The 18,975-nt window shown below is 40.8% G+C and overlaps 2 protein-coding genes across 2 annotated transcripts; both read right to left on the minus strand.

The window, feature by feature from the left end:
* Nucleotides 1-1,138: 1,138 nt before the first annotated feature.
* LOC118332624 (bile salt-activated lipase-like) lies at nt 1,139-5,568 on the minus strand. Its single transcript, XM_035668009.1, has 11 exons — nt 5,495-5,568; nt 5,193-5,340; nt 4,844-4,963; nt 4,571-4,768; nt 4,139-4,269; nt 3,901-4,008; nt 3,645-3,759; nt 2,526-2,712; nt 2,153-2,356; nt 1,535-1,744; nt 1,139-1,415 (listed from the first exon to the last, which is right to left on the minus strand). Exons 1-11 carry the CDS (start codon nt 5,555-5,557, stop codon nt 1,232-1,234), a joined length of 1,668 nt encoding a protein of 555 aa, XP_035523902.1. The 5' UTR covers nt 5,558-5,568; the 3' UTR covers nt 1,139-1,231.
* Nucleotides 5,569-7,097: 1,529 nt separating this feature from the next.
* On the minus strand, nt 7,098-14,297 carry gtf3c5 (general transcription factor IIIC, polypeptide 5). Its single transcript, XM_035668625.1, has 11 exons — nt 13,988-14,297; nt 12,289-12,487; nt 11,959-12,154; nt 11,593-11,776; nt 10,690-10,794; nt 10,225-10,339; nt 10,040-10,120; nt 9,273-9,361; nt 8,984-9,066; nt 8,165-8,304; nt 7,098-7,407 (listed from the first exon to the last, which is right to left on the minus strand). The coding sequence occupies exons 1-11, from the start codon at nt 14,189-14,191 to the stop codon at nt 7,217-7,219; spliced, it is 1,587 nt and encodes a 528-aa protein (XP_035524518.1). The 5' UTR covers nt 14,192-14,297; the 3' UTR covers nt 7,098-7,216.
* Between the last annotated feature and the right edge of the window lie 4,678 nt (nt 14,298-18,975).

Genomic DNA, 18,975 nt, shown 5'->3' on the forward strand with positions numbered 1-18,975 from the left:
CATGGAAATTTGCACAAAATTCAAACGTGGCAAAAACACACATATACAATTGTCCTCGTGCACAGGCACCGCCAAATGGCGCGGCACCGCCAAATGGCGCAGCCCCGCCCCCTCGAATCAGCCCCCAAGACCTGTAAGGCCGACATGTATGAAAATCGGTACGCATGTGTATCGTGATAAAAGAAGCAGAAAAGCCTCTTGGACCCATACCCGAAACCCAACAGGAAGTCGGCCATTTTGGGATTTTGTGGTCATTTCTGGGCGAATTTTTCGCCGTTGCATTGCATGCAGGGAATTTATCGGATCGACTCCACATTTGGACACAGCCATCTAAAGACATTCACGATTAAAAGTTGCGCTATTTACGACATTCCGTTGAACAGTGTGGACGTGGCGTGGCGTCCCGTGGCGTCCAATTTCGATCCTTCGCCATGAAAACAGAAAGTTGTCATAACTTCTGTGCAGGCCCCGACGTAGGTTGATGGCGAGGTCCCACCCAATGCTGTAAATGCTTTAATTTATATTATATTTTATAATATTTTATTTTGTGATATCTTGTACCTCGACTTCCGTACTCTTTCTTGCATTACATTGCCCTATGCTGCTGTGTCAATTTTGAATTTGGGGGATCAACAAAGCTACATCTTATCTTATCTTATCTTTGTGTCCTGATATAAGAAAATAACGGACATGGCAGAGAAAGCTTGTATGATAGAAATATTCGCCTTGGCCTTTCTCATTTTCCTGTATTATGGCACCTTGTCATGATGTGTATTTAATAAGCAAAACTACAAGCTTAAACTACATCAACTGTCATGTCAACTTGCTTAAATTAGACAAACTGTATGCTAGCTAACGCAGACGGACCGGTAACGAAACAGTGTGATCAATATCATTATTTTTTTTTTATTGTCTGTTTTGATTTTGTTTAGTTTGCATTACAAAGTTAACACACACTTCTGCACCACTGATAATGCTGTGTACATTGAATGAGCTCAATACCAGACTATTATTTAGCAGTAGCATCTGTTATCGTTGCTGAGCCAAAAACAAATCCATAACTCAGGCGATACATGCAAAGTACATTTGTTTAGCATTACATATTGTAAACATATAATAAAATAAAACCAAGAAAATATAATTTGCATTCGTCATCAATTTATTTTTTCATGAATCAATACTGATGTAATAGTTCAGGTCCACACTGTGCACAGGTGATTGCACAAGCTCTTTATTCTGAGATGTTTACAGAAAGGTTGGGTAGCACGCTGGTCCAGAAATGCACGTAACGCATTCTCATCTTCTGCCTTACATAGTTCTTGTTCATTTTAGAATTGATCTCGAGGAACTGGTGTCCAGTGCTGGTGAATTTTGGCCAGGTAGCAGGCACGCTCAGACCTCCTTTGTTGGGGTCTCTGTGGACAAAACCAGAGAAAAGGACCAATGAGGCAGTTTCAATTTTCTATCTCCATGTCTGATACAGGTTTGTTGGATTTCTGTCATGCTTCTATGTCTTGTGTCTGCAGAAATATACCCAGTTTTTGCGAAGTTGGTCCAGTAGGCGATCATATAGCCGGAGACATCACGGTGGCTAGGCCAGTAGGCCAGTGGGGTGGTGAAAGGCTTTCCAAACACATACTGCAGGTCATCAGCATGATCAGCTCCCATCCAGCTGGGGTAGGGCCTGCCAATGCCGCCCATACGGTTGGGCTGAGAGAAGAGATAGGAGTAGGTGCGGCCAGTCCTTTGGTGAAACAAGGAAAGCATAGAGATGTGACAAAGACTAAACCAAAGAAGCTCCAAAAGCTGATTAAATCTTCGAAAATCCCAAATTATCGACATCCCCTTGCTTCTAAGTATATACAGTATCGATGTTTGATTCTGCTTTTGCAATGAACCCACTACATATAAAAGACAGCATATATCTATGGAAGCTGAAGCATGCCATAAGATTATTTTTTTAAGTGGTGAATTAAAAGTCGATTCATTATTCTTTATGCAAATATCTGTAAAAATGCTCATTCAATTTTATCATATAAGAAAATAAAGGTAAACTGCTGGATATAATGTCATATTATAAAGCAAGGCGTGGGACAAAGGGGCTAATAAATACACTGACAGCAACATCTGTATAACAACATCTTATTCTCACGTGGCGTTGGCAGCATGAAGATAGAGGGAAGCCTGAGTAGGAACCAGGAAGATGTAGTCTGTCCCAATCTCCACAACGGTTTTCTTGATGGTCTCCCTATTGGGATTTGATCCCCAGGTTGAGGTGTATGTGGAGTAGGCGTTGTCCAAACCAGCCTTTCCCTTCTCCTTAGTGTATGACGCCAGGAGCCTTTTGACGTCCTCGCTGCAATCAGGAAGAGACGGTTTGAAAATTAGGTCTGATAAAATACCTTTCTGCCAGCAAAACTGTTAATACCACCACTGTTCTCAGAAAACTACAGTTTTGTTGTTCTGGGTAGATCCATTGCAGAATTGTCAATGTCTCACACTGTGATCTAATGACTTAAGCTCACATAGAGGTGTCGACCAGTTGGGAGTTGACTGAAGGAACATCTAAAGCAGTGAAGAGGTGTCCGTCCATGTCGTTGACTCCAGCGATGTAGTCGATGTCAGCCGCATTATGGAACAGATTGGAGGGCTCATCCGGCAGGAAGTCGCCATCGATCACAGGAGACAGGGCCAGGTTGTTTACGAGAGGGTCTGACAGAGGCAGACACAGTCAAATACTTCCTATATACATTACTAGCTGCATGATTTATACATAACTGGCACACCTAGCTGGAGAAACTTTGCCCTGCAACACCTGTGCACCCACAGATCTGTATCTGTAATTAATGCTTTACATACATGCATAAACTGTACGTATGAAAGGAATGGAGGCACCAATAAAATGGTTAGTTTTAATAAAACATTAGTGGAATTAAAAAGCTACTACTGTATGTGTTGCAGTTGAAATTTGTTACTGTGGCTGCAATGTCCACCGATGTACAGTGCAGAATTTATGCAGCCAGTCAGCAACTGGGTGTAGTCTTTGAGGTGTGTTCAGGTACACATTTTAGGCAGTGTGAGGCCACAAGCTGTCTGAGGTCAACTTGGTGTGGTGGTCTTTTTCACCTCTCCATTGGAGTGGTAGTTGATTTATGTATATCATGACTAATTTACTTATTCTGTTTCCTTTGCATTTCATTACATTTTGCTTTTATCTGTAGACTTTTCTGCATCAGCCAAAACGTTAAGATTTTTTGCAACATTTAAACTTCTAAATTCCCAACATTTCCACAATATTTACAGAAACCCTAATGTTAAATAACTTGCCAACAAACAATATATGCACCTTGTGTTCAGAGTACATGGAGAAATTCAAGAAGCATGAATGATCTTAGTCCTATTTAGAACATGTGATAGTGGTGCAGCTTCTTGTGGTCAGAATAAGTATTACAACAACAAGAAAATGTTTCACTATCGTGTCAAAACTTATCAGGCTTCTCTTCTCTCAGGGCTTCTGTAGAGGAATGTGGTAAAATAGCTTCATAGAAGGCATAAAAGCTGACTTCACTGGGTGTTTCTATCGTACAAAGCACTGACACAATGTCTAAAATGAAAATGCAAACTGTGCGGAGTGCAGTCCTTACGATCAGGTGAGCTGGAAATACTGAGACTGCCAGCCAACGTAAGGAGAGCAGGATCAGTCATCTTCAAACAGGCAGCCATAGACTGATCGGTGGGGCAGTTGACCTTCAGTGCAACCTGGCAAGAGGGTTCAAATCATCTTTAAGTGTTTCCCAACCCTAAAGTTATATCTACACAAATGAATTCCACTATTTTTTGTAAAAAGGTCTTAAAAGTTCCATAAAATAAGTAAAGCATGTCAGAGAAGCTGTCACGTACCTCCTCAGCGAACCTGCGGGGGTTCTTGTTGACAGCCCAGGGGCAAAGGGCGACCCCACTCTGGGAGATGGCTCTCTTGTACAGCCCTCTGTTGTGGGGAGTGAGAGTCTGTAGGCAGACAGAAAGAAAAAGTAAGAGATATTATATGTACGAATTGTGAATTTTACTATTATTATATATCTGTCATCCATCTATCATCTCACACAGTGAGCTAGACACCAAGAAGAAAGCCTCTCACCTGGAAGCTGACACTAGCTCCACCTGCAGACTCTCCAAAGATGGTGATGTTGTCTGGGTCTCCTCCAAATGAGCGAATATTCCTGTTCACCCAGGCGATGGCGGTGTGCTGGTCCCACAGACCATAGTTTCCTGACAAGGATCAAACTTTTAACTCAGTCACAGCAGGAATGTCTAATTATTATTTTATTTTTTGGGCTTTTTATTGCCTTTTTTTATTATAGTGACAGCTGAAGACAGACAGGAAAGGGGGGCAGAGAGAGAGGGGATGATACGCAGCAAAGGACCGCAGGTTGGATTCAAACCCTGGGCTGGGCCGCTGCAGCAAGGAATCAGGCTTGGTACATGGGTCGCCAGCTCTACCCACTGAGCTAACCGGGCGCCCAGGAATGTCTAATTTATTGTAACAATGTATAAATGTCACTGCACATACCAGGTAAGCCAGAGTCGCCAGTGCTCAGGAAGCCCAGAGAGCCCACACGGTATCCCAGCGTCACCACAATAACATCTCCTCTGTCTGCAATCTCCTGCCCGCTGTACAGATAGTTGTCCAGAAAGTTAGCACCCATCGAACCTCCAGCCAGGAAGCCTCCTCCATAGATCCAGACCATGACCGGCAGACCTGTGGACACTAGAAGACAGAGAGAGCCAGTTGAAGTTCAGATCTCATATAGACGACCCTCTGTGGAATTCTTTTAGTCGTTACCTGAGCGGCCGTGAGGAACCCAGATGTTAAGGTAAAGACAGTCCTCACTGCCTCTGGTGTCAGTCATGATAAGGTTCACCTGCATGCATCTCGGCCTATACTGAGTGGCCTTCAGGACGCCTGACGAGAGACACAAGCAGTGTGAGACTTTACCAGAATAAATTATGTTTTCATGACATATCATACAGTTTAGGCCTTTAGCTGATGCTCTACAGCTAGAAGATAAAACTTTCAATCAATTCAATTGAAGTTAAAGAGAAGGATTAGCACACATATCTTTGTGAAGTGAGTTATGTTTTTGGTTATCCATCTAAATATAATTTACAGCAAGTTCAATCAGTCTACCCACCGTCCCAGCCAGGGTGACGCTTTGGTTTCTCAAACCTTCCAGGAATGTCAGCAAAGGGAATCCCCTTGAAGATGTCCATGTGACGGCGGAAGCCAAGACGAATGTTCTCGCCTTGCACCATACCTCCCTCTGTGTACACCGTCCCGAGCTTCAGAGATTAAGCACAAAGAAATGCAAGAGATTGACTTGACTGGACTACTGTAGTCCACCAAAGAACAAACGTGCAAAGCTTACTGCATTTCACTCAACACTATTTTACAGATACTGAACAGAGAACTTGAACATTCTTTTGTGACACTTACAGACGTCGCAGAGACCGTCTCCAGAAACACGGCTACAGCTACCAAAATCCCCAGTTTACCCATCGTGACTGAACTGTGAGAACCAGGTGGATTACCAGCCAGACTTTTATAAAGGTGACCCCTCCCCTAAACAACATCTGACCAGTGTGCAGTCTGTGGGCCTGTATTTCTTACTGTTACATAATATTTAACCACTTCCATTACCTCAACCTCTTTGGATAACATATATAGTGATAAAAAAATAATAAGGAAATAGCTTTTTTTTTTATAGCTTTTCAACACGTGAGATAAGTGGTTTTCACTGGACATCAGTTTAGATTGATGATGGTGTCAGCATCAACTGAGTTAAAATGTGAAGTGTAACATGCAGTGGCAGCATTAGGTCTTATCAGTAGAGATCCAAATATAGCCAAAAATGTCATGGGAAGTGAAATAGCCATTTGATAAAAACCTGAGACTCCCATGTATCCTTGGACATCCACCAAAACAGGTTTACATGACCCATTTATTATTAACTTCACCTATTTTACTTGCCTGCTCATCAAGTATTCACATCCTTTCCTCAAATCAACCTTTAAAGTACCAAAAGTACCATTTCAGAATAATGTACACTATACTATTGTATTATAATTATTGATAGATTAATATACATATCACTCTAATGTTTCAGCAAGTTATGGTGGGGCTATTTTGAAGTACTTTATATACTGCTGGGTAGCTTAATCTTAGTGGTATATTATATTTTATTGATTATATTTTCTATTAATCAGAATATGTAAAGTAACAGCAAAAGCTGTCAAATAACTGTAGTGGAGTAAAAAGTGTAAAGTAACATAATATGGAAATACTCAAGTGAGTACAAGTACCTCCAAATTGAACTTAGGTACAGACTCACTGCTTACTGACTAAAAGTGAACTTAAGGATGGTCATTGCAATGGACTGATCATGCCCTGTCCTTTACATCTCAAATAGTCCATGGATAAAAAGTGAATGCGAATAAAATGGGATGTTGAGATGGACACTATCGTAAATTACCGTGTAAAAATAAAACCCTACACAAACACAGCCTTCGTAGGAAAGGTTTGTGTTTGAGTAACCATTGAAAGGTTTTTTTTAGTTTTAGTTTCCAGCTTTTGCAGTTGTGTGTTGGGAAGGCAACCTCTGTAGAGTTGACACAGCTGTCTGACTGGACTCAAAGTCCCATTGATATTGCCAATCCAACAATTAATCTTTGTTTCATCTATAACCCTCCACCTTATGCTGCAAAGCTGGACAGTAAATACTTTCAGCTCACAATGAGAACACTTTTAGTACATTTAAGTGGGTAGAAGCATCTCTCTGAAACGCTACCTAATTTACTATGGCCAGTGGATGTACATATAAATCTGCCTAATAACCTACACACCAGTATCTTCATCGCTATCCAAAAGCAACATTTCATAGTCTTAGAAAATAATCTAATACTAATCTAATAGGCACATGGCATTTTTAAAGGTATTTGGCTTGACAATGTTGTGTATTGGAAGATCTGAAGAAAAACTGCATATTGACCGGTATCCCTGAGAAATTCTAACTACAAAGATGATACAGTTCATACACAAACCAAGAGAAATACCATTTTTATTTACATTTAACTCAAAAAGGAATTCAAACATACCTCTCTTACCACCTCTTACAGAAAAGAATAATTGAAAATATAAAAACAGTCAAGATTAAATTAGTTAAATGTAATCCAGGATTTCTGTCTCCATCTCATTTTCGCTTCCCTCGGACGGCTGAAACTCATCATCATCTTCCTCTTCATCATCCTTGTTCTCATCGTCCTGCACCTCTTCCTCCGTATCCACATCTCTCTCTGGGGATTTTAAACTTAGTCCTATGCGTCTGCGTTTCTTAGGGAATTCTGGCAACACTGAGGTAGAGAAATAACATCATTTAACAAACCAAAATGTTCCAGTTAACACTTTTCAACACAATGTTGTTATGGAAGCCAAAGTCTGGTTCGCCTTTTGTTATCTGTCCTGTTCCACGAACCTCATCAATGTATTTACTCATAGAGCGTTTCTTTCACCATTCTCCTGGGGTTTTCTGTCCATATTATAAAGATACATTTGTATCTACAATGGTTAATATCTATTTAACAACGGACCATAAGTGTATGCCACAGAAGCAAGGTCAAAATTTGTCAAAATTATTTGTCAAAATAATGTGTTTAGTGCTAAACATCAGCATGCTAACATGTTCACAGGGATAATGCTAACATGCTGATGTTTAGCAGGTATAATGTTAAGCATGTTCACATCTTAGTTAGCTTTTTAGCGTGCAAACATTTGAAAATTAGCACTAAAAATGTCATCAATTAGTCTTTGCAGCCATAAAGTGTGATGAGAGGGGTCGTGAGTAGCCATTGCTTCCTTTTAGTTGGTCATAGGGCTTGCGAGCGACTTGGCTAAACGGAGGAAACCCTCTATAAGACATTACAAAGAGTCAAGAAATCTAGCAGGACAGAAACTAACCCAGGAGTGGGACAGGATTGGCCAGGTTGTGTCTACATTAAGAGCAAAGTGCTTCATCAGTGTAACTTGTAGTTAATGTGGGGTCACAAAGAGTGTGTCTATGAAGGGAATGAAGGCACAACAGCCATTTCTGGTGATGGATATTTTCCTTACTTGGTTTCTGGGCTCGGGTGACCTTCTTGATCATGGCTGAGATCATGTCCCTCAGCTTGTCTGTGGTACCGAGAACACACCAGCCGTCCCGCTCGTCACATAGCTCATTACCGCTGTTCTGTTCGACCACCTGTTTGATACTGGAGACACACAATAAGTACATTTACTCAAGTACTGCATTTAAGTACAAATCTGAGGTACTAGTTGATTTTCCTACTTTATAAATCTACTGCACTACATTTCAGTGGCAGGTATCGTACTTTTTACTACATATATTTGATAACTATCAACCTATGGACTGTGGGTATGTCCGCCCCAGCCAATAACAGCGGGCAGGGTGACGGTGTGACTCTATAAACATGTAGCAACGAGGTTACGTCACAGTCTCTGTATCTCTCCTGTTCTCTGTCTGTGTCATGGATATAAATAGGGCTAGGTCTGTTGACCGAGGGCGGGGCTGAGCATCACACACAGGGTGGGAGAGGCCACAGCGGGTCAGTTACATTCACACAAAATCCAGCAATCTGGCTGCTTCCCGCGGGGTTTGCGGCCATGTTTTTTTTGTGCTTTTGATATGTGGAAAAATCCAGTCACTTCAAATAGTGTCCACAATTATTGCAATTTAGACTAAAAACATTTTAAGACCATTTTATGGTCTTTATTATATTATCACAGTTTATGATCCCTAAAACTGAATCTAAGAGCTGGGACCATTTACACGAGATACTTTCCTACTTTTTAGAATTAGAATCCAGCACGTACAGACATCCTAATATCATTCTGATCACCCTCATCTATTTGTACAGCACTGTAATGTACCTTTCCACATCCAAGTCACAGAGCTGGTAAAACATCTGTCTGTGAGGGGGCAGCATGCCATCTCTGAAAATGTAGGATGACTCCTGTTGATTTAAAACAGAGGTCAGTTGGTATGGTAGCAGATATTACACCAAATTACATCAAAACATTAAAATATGAAATTATCACTTGTATAAATACGGACAAACTAGAACATCGGAAAATGCAATTAAGCAAGAAGACATTGAAATTAGCAAGTTAGCACTGTGCTCAAGTAATGTTTTCACATAACTAGGTAACTTTCACTGACCTTCAGCTGGTATGTGACTGGGAGTTGATCTCGACTGGTGCTCGGACCCTCTTGAGCTGGGAGCTCCATCACACTAGCTGGCTGGGGACCTGGTAAAATAAAAAATTAAAAAAAAATAAAAAATTTTAATATGTTGTCAGTTTCCCTTGGCAACAACAGTGGGACGGTGGAGATTATGAAGGATTTCTTTACATCATGTATTGATCTATCCTGTCACCCTGTTCTTTCCTTGTCTGAAGATTTGCGTGTGTACAAGTGAAAAGCCAAGAGGAATTCCAAGAAATTGTTGGGATTCCAGTAATCCAGGAGAATTCTAGCTGGGGAAATCAGATGTCTCTAATGCTCTACCCTACTTGCAAACCAGCGACATTAGTGTGCACGTTTGTACCTTTTATTGCTAGCAAATTCACCTGCTTTGTCCACAGTATATGTACGGTGCATGGTCATGCTGCTGTAACTTGGCTTCTTGTATCTCAAGATCATCTTGTGAGAACTTCCTCTAATCTTGTTCTGTGGTTTTCACTGTGGTGTGTCTTTCTGCAGTACTCATCCTGATGCTGCTCTCTTGGCTAGGTCTCTCTATGAGATATTTTAACCCTTATTAGGCTTTATTTTTCCCCCACATGAGACATTTTAACATGTCAGCGTAGGAAAAGCCCGGGTGTAAATGATAAAATGATTGATGGCTGCATTCCATTTCGCCGCTTCAGTAGCTGCTTCCTCCAGGTCAAATAAATACAGATATCCAAATACATTCACCAACTTACCGGCTTTGTTTAATGTGATAGGCAGACTGTAGTTAAGGGCACTCCTCTTGGCTTTTACTGGCAGATCTGATAATGAATACCCTGAAAGTGGGAAGAAGGAACCAACCGTCAGTGTCAGGCAAATACATTTGAATAAAACCTCCTTGACAATAAACAGTCACTGTTATCCTGCCTCAGGCTCCTACCGTGCTTGGTGCTACAGCGGATCCTAAAGTCCAGCATCTGGTATTTCTTGGACTCTTTGCTCTTTCGGGGGTCATAGCCCAGCCTCACCCACAGACTTCTCCACGGGCCTGTCACCTATAAAAGTAAATCTGACATTTAACTTTCAGTTGGGCAGGAAAAAAACTGTTGGAAAGCAGAGAACAGTCTGTATGAATCAATACACAAATGTGGACACAATAGCATGAACACAGTACAATAAAAAACAATCCAGTAAAGTAGCTTTGCAATATGAACACATGAGTTTCCATTTTAAGACATTTCTGGTCAGCTACTTTAAAGCAACACCACACTGATGATTAGTGCTCCATTTTAATATTTTATAGTTTCAAAATATATCTGAATAACATCAGGGAAAAAGAGGTGAACCGTCCTTGAAATTCACCCTTGAATTCTTTACCAGACACGCGTTTTTCCCCTCAGCTCACCATGTAGTAGGCGTAGACGGGCAGCAGCAGCTTTAGTTTATCAGGGTGGATGTTGATGTTGGCCTTGACTGCGTTTCGTGACCAGATGGGCCGACTCTCAAACATCTAGGCACAAAACATTTGGTTTGAGATAAGATAAAAGCCCAGAAAATGATGTTAAATTATACCTGTGTAAGAGCATAGAACGACTTCAACCAGATGCCATTTCTGGTGTGAACACACTGGTCAATAGAGTGACTGTCAAAAAGGATGACATGATGGAAAAAGGACTGCATTTTACTGGCAGTCCCTGGTTGATGTGAGGTGTGAATTTTTCAAAACAACAGCTTTATAAATGGTTTATGAGGAAAGAGATGGTGAATAACACTGAAAGCAAACACATCAAGAGCAAAAAAGAAATGAAAACTGTTCTTATTGTGAAAAGAACAGGGGAGGAAAATATTAGGGCTACAACTAACGACTGTCTTCCCTATCAATTAATCGATCAATTTTGTTTGAGAATAGTTTACTTGATCAAATGTCAGAAAATGATGAAAAATGATTTCCAGGAGACCAAAGTAATGTCATCAAATTGCTTATTTTGTCCGACCAACGGTCCAAAACTAAAAGACATTAAATTTATCTTGATATAAAACAGAGAAAGGCAGCAAATTCTCATAATGGGTATAATTTAATTCAATTACAGACCAGTTTATTTGTATCTTTATTTGTAAAATTGATTTTTTTCTGGAGAAGCCAGTCTCTCTGGCTTCTCAGGCACTCTGGTGTAAGTTATTGTCCCTCCTGCTGTAATAAAGAACATCAGAGTGACTTGGTTTTATCCATTATACGAATGAATCTAGCAATCAGAGAGTGTATTGTGCTTTCAGTGACTGGGAACCCTGATTTCAGCAGCACACATACCTTTTTCAGTTGTTCTTCAGCCTGCTTGTCGAGCTCCTTTAGGCAGACTCGTGTCCAGTTGATCCTGGCAGCCTCGAGGGACTCGTTGGGCACTGTGGGATCACTGAAGCTTACAAAAATGGCATTGTGGGGCCGACGAGCGCGATTCAAACCAATAAAGTTCTTCTTATTGATGGCCGGCTGGCTATAAAGAGAAAGGAGGAGAAATATTATAAGTATGTTTCTGATTAGGATATAGGTAAGATAAAAAGTTTCAATACTTTGGTTTACACACGACAAATAACCACACTTGACAAAGAGAACTAAGCAGAAGCTGTAAGGTTGACGGAGTGAATGATTTCATTCCCACAGAGCCTTTACACTGACTTTTGATTGACATCAGGCCGGTAGAAATAATCCACAGGGCAGTCGAGACGTGAGAAGATGGCCGGGGGAAGAAAGTAAGGCATGGGCTGCTCAAAGAACTCTTGATTCTCTGATTTGCGGAGGATGATTTTGTCGTACAAAGACGTGTCTTTTCCGCCTTCTGAATGCACCGCGAGGCACTGAAAGTCTGCCATCCCTACAAAAAATAAATCACAACAACCAACCACATCTATTACTTTATTCTATATCAGTCTTTTGTTTTCGCACAATAAAAGGGGGTTTTTGAAACTCCAATAATTTGAAATATTCAAAAACATCTTTTAACCTAACCTTGGAATTTGTATGTCGTTCCTATGACTCCGAGTATATCCATGTGGATCTCAGCATCCTTGGGATCCTTTTTCCGCACTCGCCGCCGCACTCTGAGGAGGAGGTTGCTGGAGGGAAAGCGGTTTCCACAGACGGAGTGACAGAAAGGGTCCTGGGGTCGGTAACGCAGCTCAAGACGTCTGTTGGGGTGAGCGAAGGTCTAGGAGACAAACAGGAAACGCAGACAGGTGTCAGATGGTGGTCAGCGGCGATGATGAAACAGCTCTGACCGGAGCAAAGATGTTGACCATTACCTTTTCACAAGTCACTTGAATATATTCACTTTCATCAAAATCAAACATAACTATCGATTTATACACTGTAGACATAGCGCCAAACTGTGAAACGTGCTACAAACCCACCCAGGGCCCATTTTGACCCCTCCTCACTGCCTCAAAATAGGGGAATAATGCATTTTGGCTAACTATCAAGCTATGTGCCTTTTAAATTGGAATACCCCCAAATTACAATATATTAGGTTTATAATATCTATAATAAAATTACATAAATGGCGGCAATAACTTAGAAAAGTATACATTCTCACTTGTCCCATAGTTTATTGCACGTAAATGAGCTATTTTAACACGGCAGACTTTATGAACTGTAACGGTATTTAACACAGTTTTATAGGACCTGTAGAAAAGGCCCCAAAGTTGGGACAAATTATGTTTAGTGTGTGATGTTCATAGGTGTAGTGTTGGTCAGTTCATATAGGAGCGCCCCCCCCCCCCGCTGGTGTGTATGTACGCAAACCTTGACGGCGCTTGTCATGAAAAGTGTGTGCTCCGCGGTGAGACGTGCGCGCACGGAGGGTGAGGGATTAGCAGTAATAAACGTCACTGCACAAGTATTGTCGTTGATATTATCGTTGATGTACCTGTAATCTTTAAATGCTGCGTAGCCATGAGGTTATTTCCTGGTTGTTTCTGATGTGTTTACACTTGGCATGTGTGCACTGTTTAAGCTAGTTGTGAGTATTGTTAGCTTCACTGGCTCTGGACGAGTGTGGTGTGCACGTTCGATGCGTGTTATGTTATTGTGTATCGCGTCCGACTGCGGCTCTGAGTGTAAATGTTGTACCCAAGTGTGGTGGTTACGTAAAAATTGTACGATGGTTGATGTTTCTTATAATGTGTGTTAATATGTATATATGCGTGTAGGTGAAGTCATAAGTGTGTTTCACTGGTATGAGTGGGTAATAGTGGTATGGGATTAGAGCAGAATTGGAATACGTTCCGTTGGCATTATAGTGTACATTAATATTATAATAATATTATATTAGGAGTACTCCTTTTTATTATGTTTATTTTAGAGATTAAGAGCTTTATTGTTTATTAATCTGTGTATTTGTTTATTGTCTTTTGATATTTAGAAAATCCACATGACCTCATTGCTGCAAAGAGAGTATTAAACACCTGCACTATCCATCACCTGCTTATTCATTGGACCCTTCTGGAAGTTAATTTAGGCCTTAAGTTGGTGTTCTGGCCCCTGAACTAACGCCAGATCCAGTATACTCCCAGTGTCTTCACTACAGGACCCAATAACAAACGGAAGTGTCTGCTCGCTCTGTTACTACCATTGACTGTATAAATATATAATATATATTTACTAATATATAAAAAGTGACCACAGTCTGTCCCACTTATGCTCCGCTTACTTTGGTAAACGCTTGTTCGCCCCCGAGAGTCTCCAGCATGTTGTCCACACTGCTGACCACCGCCGGATACTCCACACACACCAGTCTGTTGTCCCGCAGCTCCACGGTGGACGAGCTGCCGGGCACATCCACGTTCTCTGACTGACAGGAAAGAGTCAACTGTTTCAGAGTAAAGTCCAGCTTCAGCTCCGTGGAGTCCGCCATGTTGGCTCTTTTAATTGTGATATTTAAGCGGGTATATCGAGCACTGCGGTTCAAAGCTGCTGCTTCTCGGCGTGACTTTGTGTCCGAGTGCAAAATAACGCCGAGCGGAAACGCTACTTCACACACATAGTTCCGCCTGTATTTACATACCGGTATGTTCATTAACCCACAATCTGTGTTCCTCTGTTTTACTCATTTCATACCAACGAGTCGTGGATTTAAGGACTGTTCAAATAAAAATAAAACAAAACACAAGTTGCCAAAACCATTGTTGTTGTTCCAAGCCATCATTGAGGATTTTGAGGATCTAACCTGTAAAAAACCGTGAAAGTCCGCCAGTAAAGTCATAAAATGCTTGATATATTTATATAAATGCAAAAAAGATAGTTAAAGTCATTTTCTTTCTTTTCTTATACTTTTTCTTGTCTTTATATGTTTCTTGTATATATATATATATGTTAATTAAATACAAATAATATCAAACTTGTATGTTCTCCGTGTTCCCTAACCCTTTCACTGTATGTTATTCTTTTATTTCCAGTCTAAAAAAACAAAAACAATGATGCTACACTGAACTCAATGTGCACATTTGGCCACATGGTGGCAGTATAAAACCAAACAGGATGCGCTGGATGAAGGGAATGCTGCGGCTGTGAGAACGATTGAGAATCTGCCTCAAAGTTAAACACAAGTGAACGAAACTTCTTGAATGCTCTGGGCCTATTTAAATGATCTGTCTATGGGTTACTCTTTTATATATATTTTAACACCCACTAAAAGTATTTTTGTTTTGTCAGAGGACATCAGAGACAGCCGTTGTTGTCACAGGGACCTCAGTAAAGCGGATTTGTGTGCTGTCCCTCCCAGAAACTGTCAACAGACTGTCATCCCCTCAGAGAAGGAGGAACACTTTGGAGAAACAGTTGTCTGTGTGTTTACCGAGTGATTTAAGATTATGTTGTACAGGCAATTACAGCCTGATGTAGCACAGTGTTTACTTTGATTCTAGTTTGTCTTCTTTTCTTATGCCTTAAGGGAGCACAAGGCTTAACACTGGATTTGAACTATGTGGGCCTATAGCCATCTTATATTCCTTTTTTTTTTTTGAGTTGGACTATTAGAGTATTATTTTTAAAGAACACTGTGGAATATAAGTGAAGAATGACTGAAATGTCTGGTATATGCAGACATATGGTATATGTCTTCCCACATGTTCCCACACATGTTTACTTCCCTAACTGAAGGTCAGCTTGAGAATATGATGCTGTTTGACCCTCATGTGCTGGATGTGTGCAATGCAATGTGCAATTAAGTATCTACCGGTTGGTCACACTGTATTTCATCTCTGTGCATCCTATCCAAAGACTGGAAGAGTTTAAAATTAAACGCTGTAGTAAAAAAACATGCCTTCCATCAATGAGAAAATTGTCTATTTCATCTTGTTTCTTTCACACATGTAGATATCAAAAACTGACTGCAGACAAAGGTTACCCCCACAGTGGCGTTTTTAAGCACTGTCATAGGCCTGCATGTAACAAAATCCAAAATGTCACATGCAAAGTAGTAAATAAGACACCTTTGGAGCTCTTTTAAGTCTTTGCGCCATGCTAGGCTAAGCAATTAATATAATTAATTAATTATAATAATAATAATAATTAATAATGATGGGTGTCTACTATGACACAGTGCTGCTGTGAAAAAGGCCTGTTGCGTACAGCCTTATTAATGGCAGTGAAACAACTACAACACCGAAAACTGAATGTGGCTAAATGGTTTGTCAAGTACCCTTCATGTTGGAAAGAATCAGGTTTACTATGAAGAATAGGAAACTCGGATCACTCCTTTTTTTTTATTTCAGTTTATTTACTTTTCTTTTGAACTCAGTTTGTTTTGTCGGCTTGTACTCTCTTCACGTTAGCTACGTGTTCTTGTGAGTCTATCATATTCTGAAGCATTGAATTGAAGCATACAACTGAGGCATCTTTGTGAACACTATCAGAGCTTCAATAAAAACATAAAAGGTGACATTCAGCCTAGCCTATCTCACTGTTATGAAGCTCAGTGTTTTGTGGGAGGGGACAGAAGGTACCCAAGGCTCTGACTGACAATCTGTTGCTGCTGTGGTGAAGTAAGGATTTTGACAATCTTTCTCATGCTGTCTTAACTTTCTCTCTTTCTCTAGGGGGCCCTCGTCCATCGAGTATTCGTCCAGCCCTTGGTGCTATCTCAGTCCAGGGCCTGTCCGTTCCTCCCTGTAGCTCTGCTGGCTTGTTCCAGCCGTTAAAGTGTGGGGAGGGCGTGATAAGGTTATCAGACAGCCTGCACCGCCCGGCTTACTCTGAAAGAGCCTGCTGCCCTCAGATTTCACCCCCTTGCTCCCACTCACTCTGAGTATATCCCCTATCATGTCATCCCTTCTCTCAGCTTCTGCACCTCCAACCTGTGGACCCGCAGCTGGCGTCGTAAAGGCTCTTTGGCCATATTCAGATGTTTTGAAGACATTAGGCCACACCTACGAAGTTAGTCATTTTCTGTATGCAAAACAGAAGATCATCATCTGTGGTTGCTTTTGCTGCACTCTTTTAACATTTCCGCATTAAACTGTCTAAAAACGAGTAAGACTATGTTAACTTACATTATCCTAAATGTTCAAACCCAGAGAAATCTGTAGTTATTTCAAGGTAAGGGTGCATTGTATCATTTGGTTGCCTGTCAATCATGGATGTATTAAGGGAGAACTGGATACAGCATTGGAGGTGGAGCTATGTTCATTCCTGTAGAAGCTGTTCATGAAGCCAAAAAAGTTCAACAAATTACCCAGATCTTCTGCATGTGCTTCAGCATTGTGCGGCCCATAGAGCAAATGTATTAGAGACTTCCGCCGGGCGAGCTAACTAACTGGACTGGGGGCCAAATTGATCTGAATTCTGATAGTGAAACAAATCATTTCTAAGTAGTTTTACAGTAGCTTCTCTCACAATGTAAGCTTATGGGGAAAAGTATTTTTGGGCCAGTGTGCATCACTTTACACCATTGCTGTAATCACATAGTCACTGCTATGTGAAATTGGCTTCAAAGCCTGGCACTCTTCCTGGGGGCTTGATGTCAATGTCATTGAAAGTTGAGAACAGTTGGTGAATGTGACTGAACGTAACGTGAATGGCAATGTTTTTTGTTTAACAATGAAGACAACAACTGCCATGGTCCCACACGTTTTTGTAGATGTGAGCAGCACAAATTACACACCGTGCGTTTAAACACAGTGCTGCTTTGAGTTCTAACATGCTGATGTTGTACAGACATAATGTTCACCATTTTCACCTTCATAGTTTAGCATGTTAACACAATGATGGGAAGGTAATTTGTTCTGGAGGTATTTGGCCATAAATAAAAGTTTAAACAAATAAGAACTTTGACCTGATGAGCTAGATGAAAAGTCAGGGCATCACCAAGGTTAATAGGATTCATTCTCTGATAGCTGTGCCAATTCTCATTCCATCCAATAGTTGGCAAGAAAAGCCAACCTTCTGGTGGCGCTAGAGAATAAGTCAGGGGATCACCAATGTCTGTAGGATTCATCCTCTGCGAACCATGAATGTCTTGGCAATCCAATAGTTGTTGTGTGATGGTGGACCAATAAGACAGCAAAGACCAGAGGAGCAGACTGTTTGAAAAAATAAATCTAATTTTGAGTAGCGTAAATGTTATTTTTCTGCTTTACTATCCTGTTTATCATCTCACAAAACTACCCACTGGAGGGGACCCTATAGGTTTTGAAGTAGACTCTCTGCTTATAACAATGCTGCCTTGATATTTCCTGGGAAGTGTATGAAAGTGAAAGATTTCTGCTTTATGTTATTAAGGAAAACACTGTAAATAAGTTAAAACGTCTATTATTATTATTTATTGCGAAATATTAAGTCATTCTTTTTAAAATGTTATGGCATTTTCTGTTTGGTTTTATCAGGGAAGCATAGGGACAGAAAGAAGGGGATGGCATGTGGTTCCTTGGATACCACTCACCACATGGCTTACATCCAAGACCACTGGGCTAACTAGTATCAGCATTTACCACTGACATTACCACTGACACATTTGATTGGCACGCCAGACAGGCGCGTGGATAAATGCATCTATTGCAAGAAAATAAAATATGTTTTGTGAGGAATGAATGTAAAAGCGACCCTTAACAGAAAAGGATTCCTGAGGCTGCCACTGAGGGATGTTCATGAGCATCTTCAGAGTTGTTGTTTTCTGTTTCCTGTTTGGGCTCTTTGTACAATGATAACAGGCTGGATGTAACTTGAAGGCACCGGGTTGTGTTGCCTACTTGTGAAATAGATTAAATCCCAGAAAAAGCAACCACAGGAAATGTTGGTCTTTTTTTTCTTCTCCACATCACTCTGGTATGACACTTTGTGGGCGTGGCCTCTTGGACGCTTCATTGCTGTACTTTATCTATGGGAGGGCAGGACGCACTGGACCACAACACAGTGTCACTGGCAATCAAACAATATCACACCCCGACAATGTGTGACAGCAGCGGATGTGATCATACAGTATCTTCCTGTATCCAGTTACAGAGGAAATCTGCTGACATTTATTTTCTGTCTGTCTAAAAACAAAGTGATCACTGGCATGTCATTCAACACTGGCTTCACATAGGCAACACAATTCTATAGCTTTCTGGTGTTTATAATTATGACTTTAGGACCTAATTTTTGTAGATTTGTTGTTGTTGTTGTTGTTGTTGTTGTTGTTTATGAATATAATTTGCATGTTCT

The sequence above is a fragment of the Morone saxatilis genome, unplaced genomic scaffold, assembly GCF_004916995.1.
Source record: "Morone saxatilis isolate NCDOM2014 unplaced genomic scaffold, NCSU_SB_2.0 Contig21, whole genome shotgun sequence".
NCBI classification, from domain to species: domain Eukaryota; kingdom Metazoa; phylum Chordata; class Actinopteri; family Moronidae; genus Morone; species Morone saxatilis.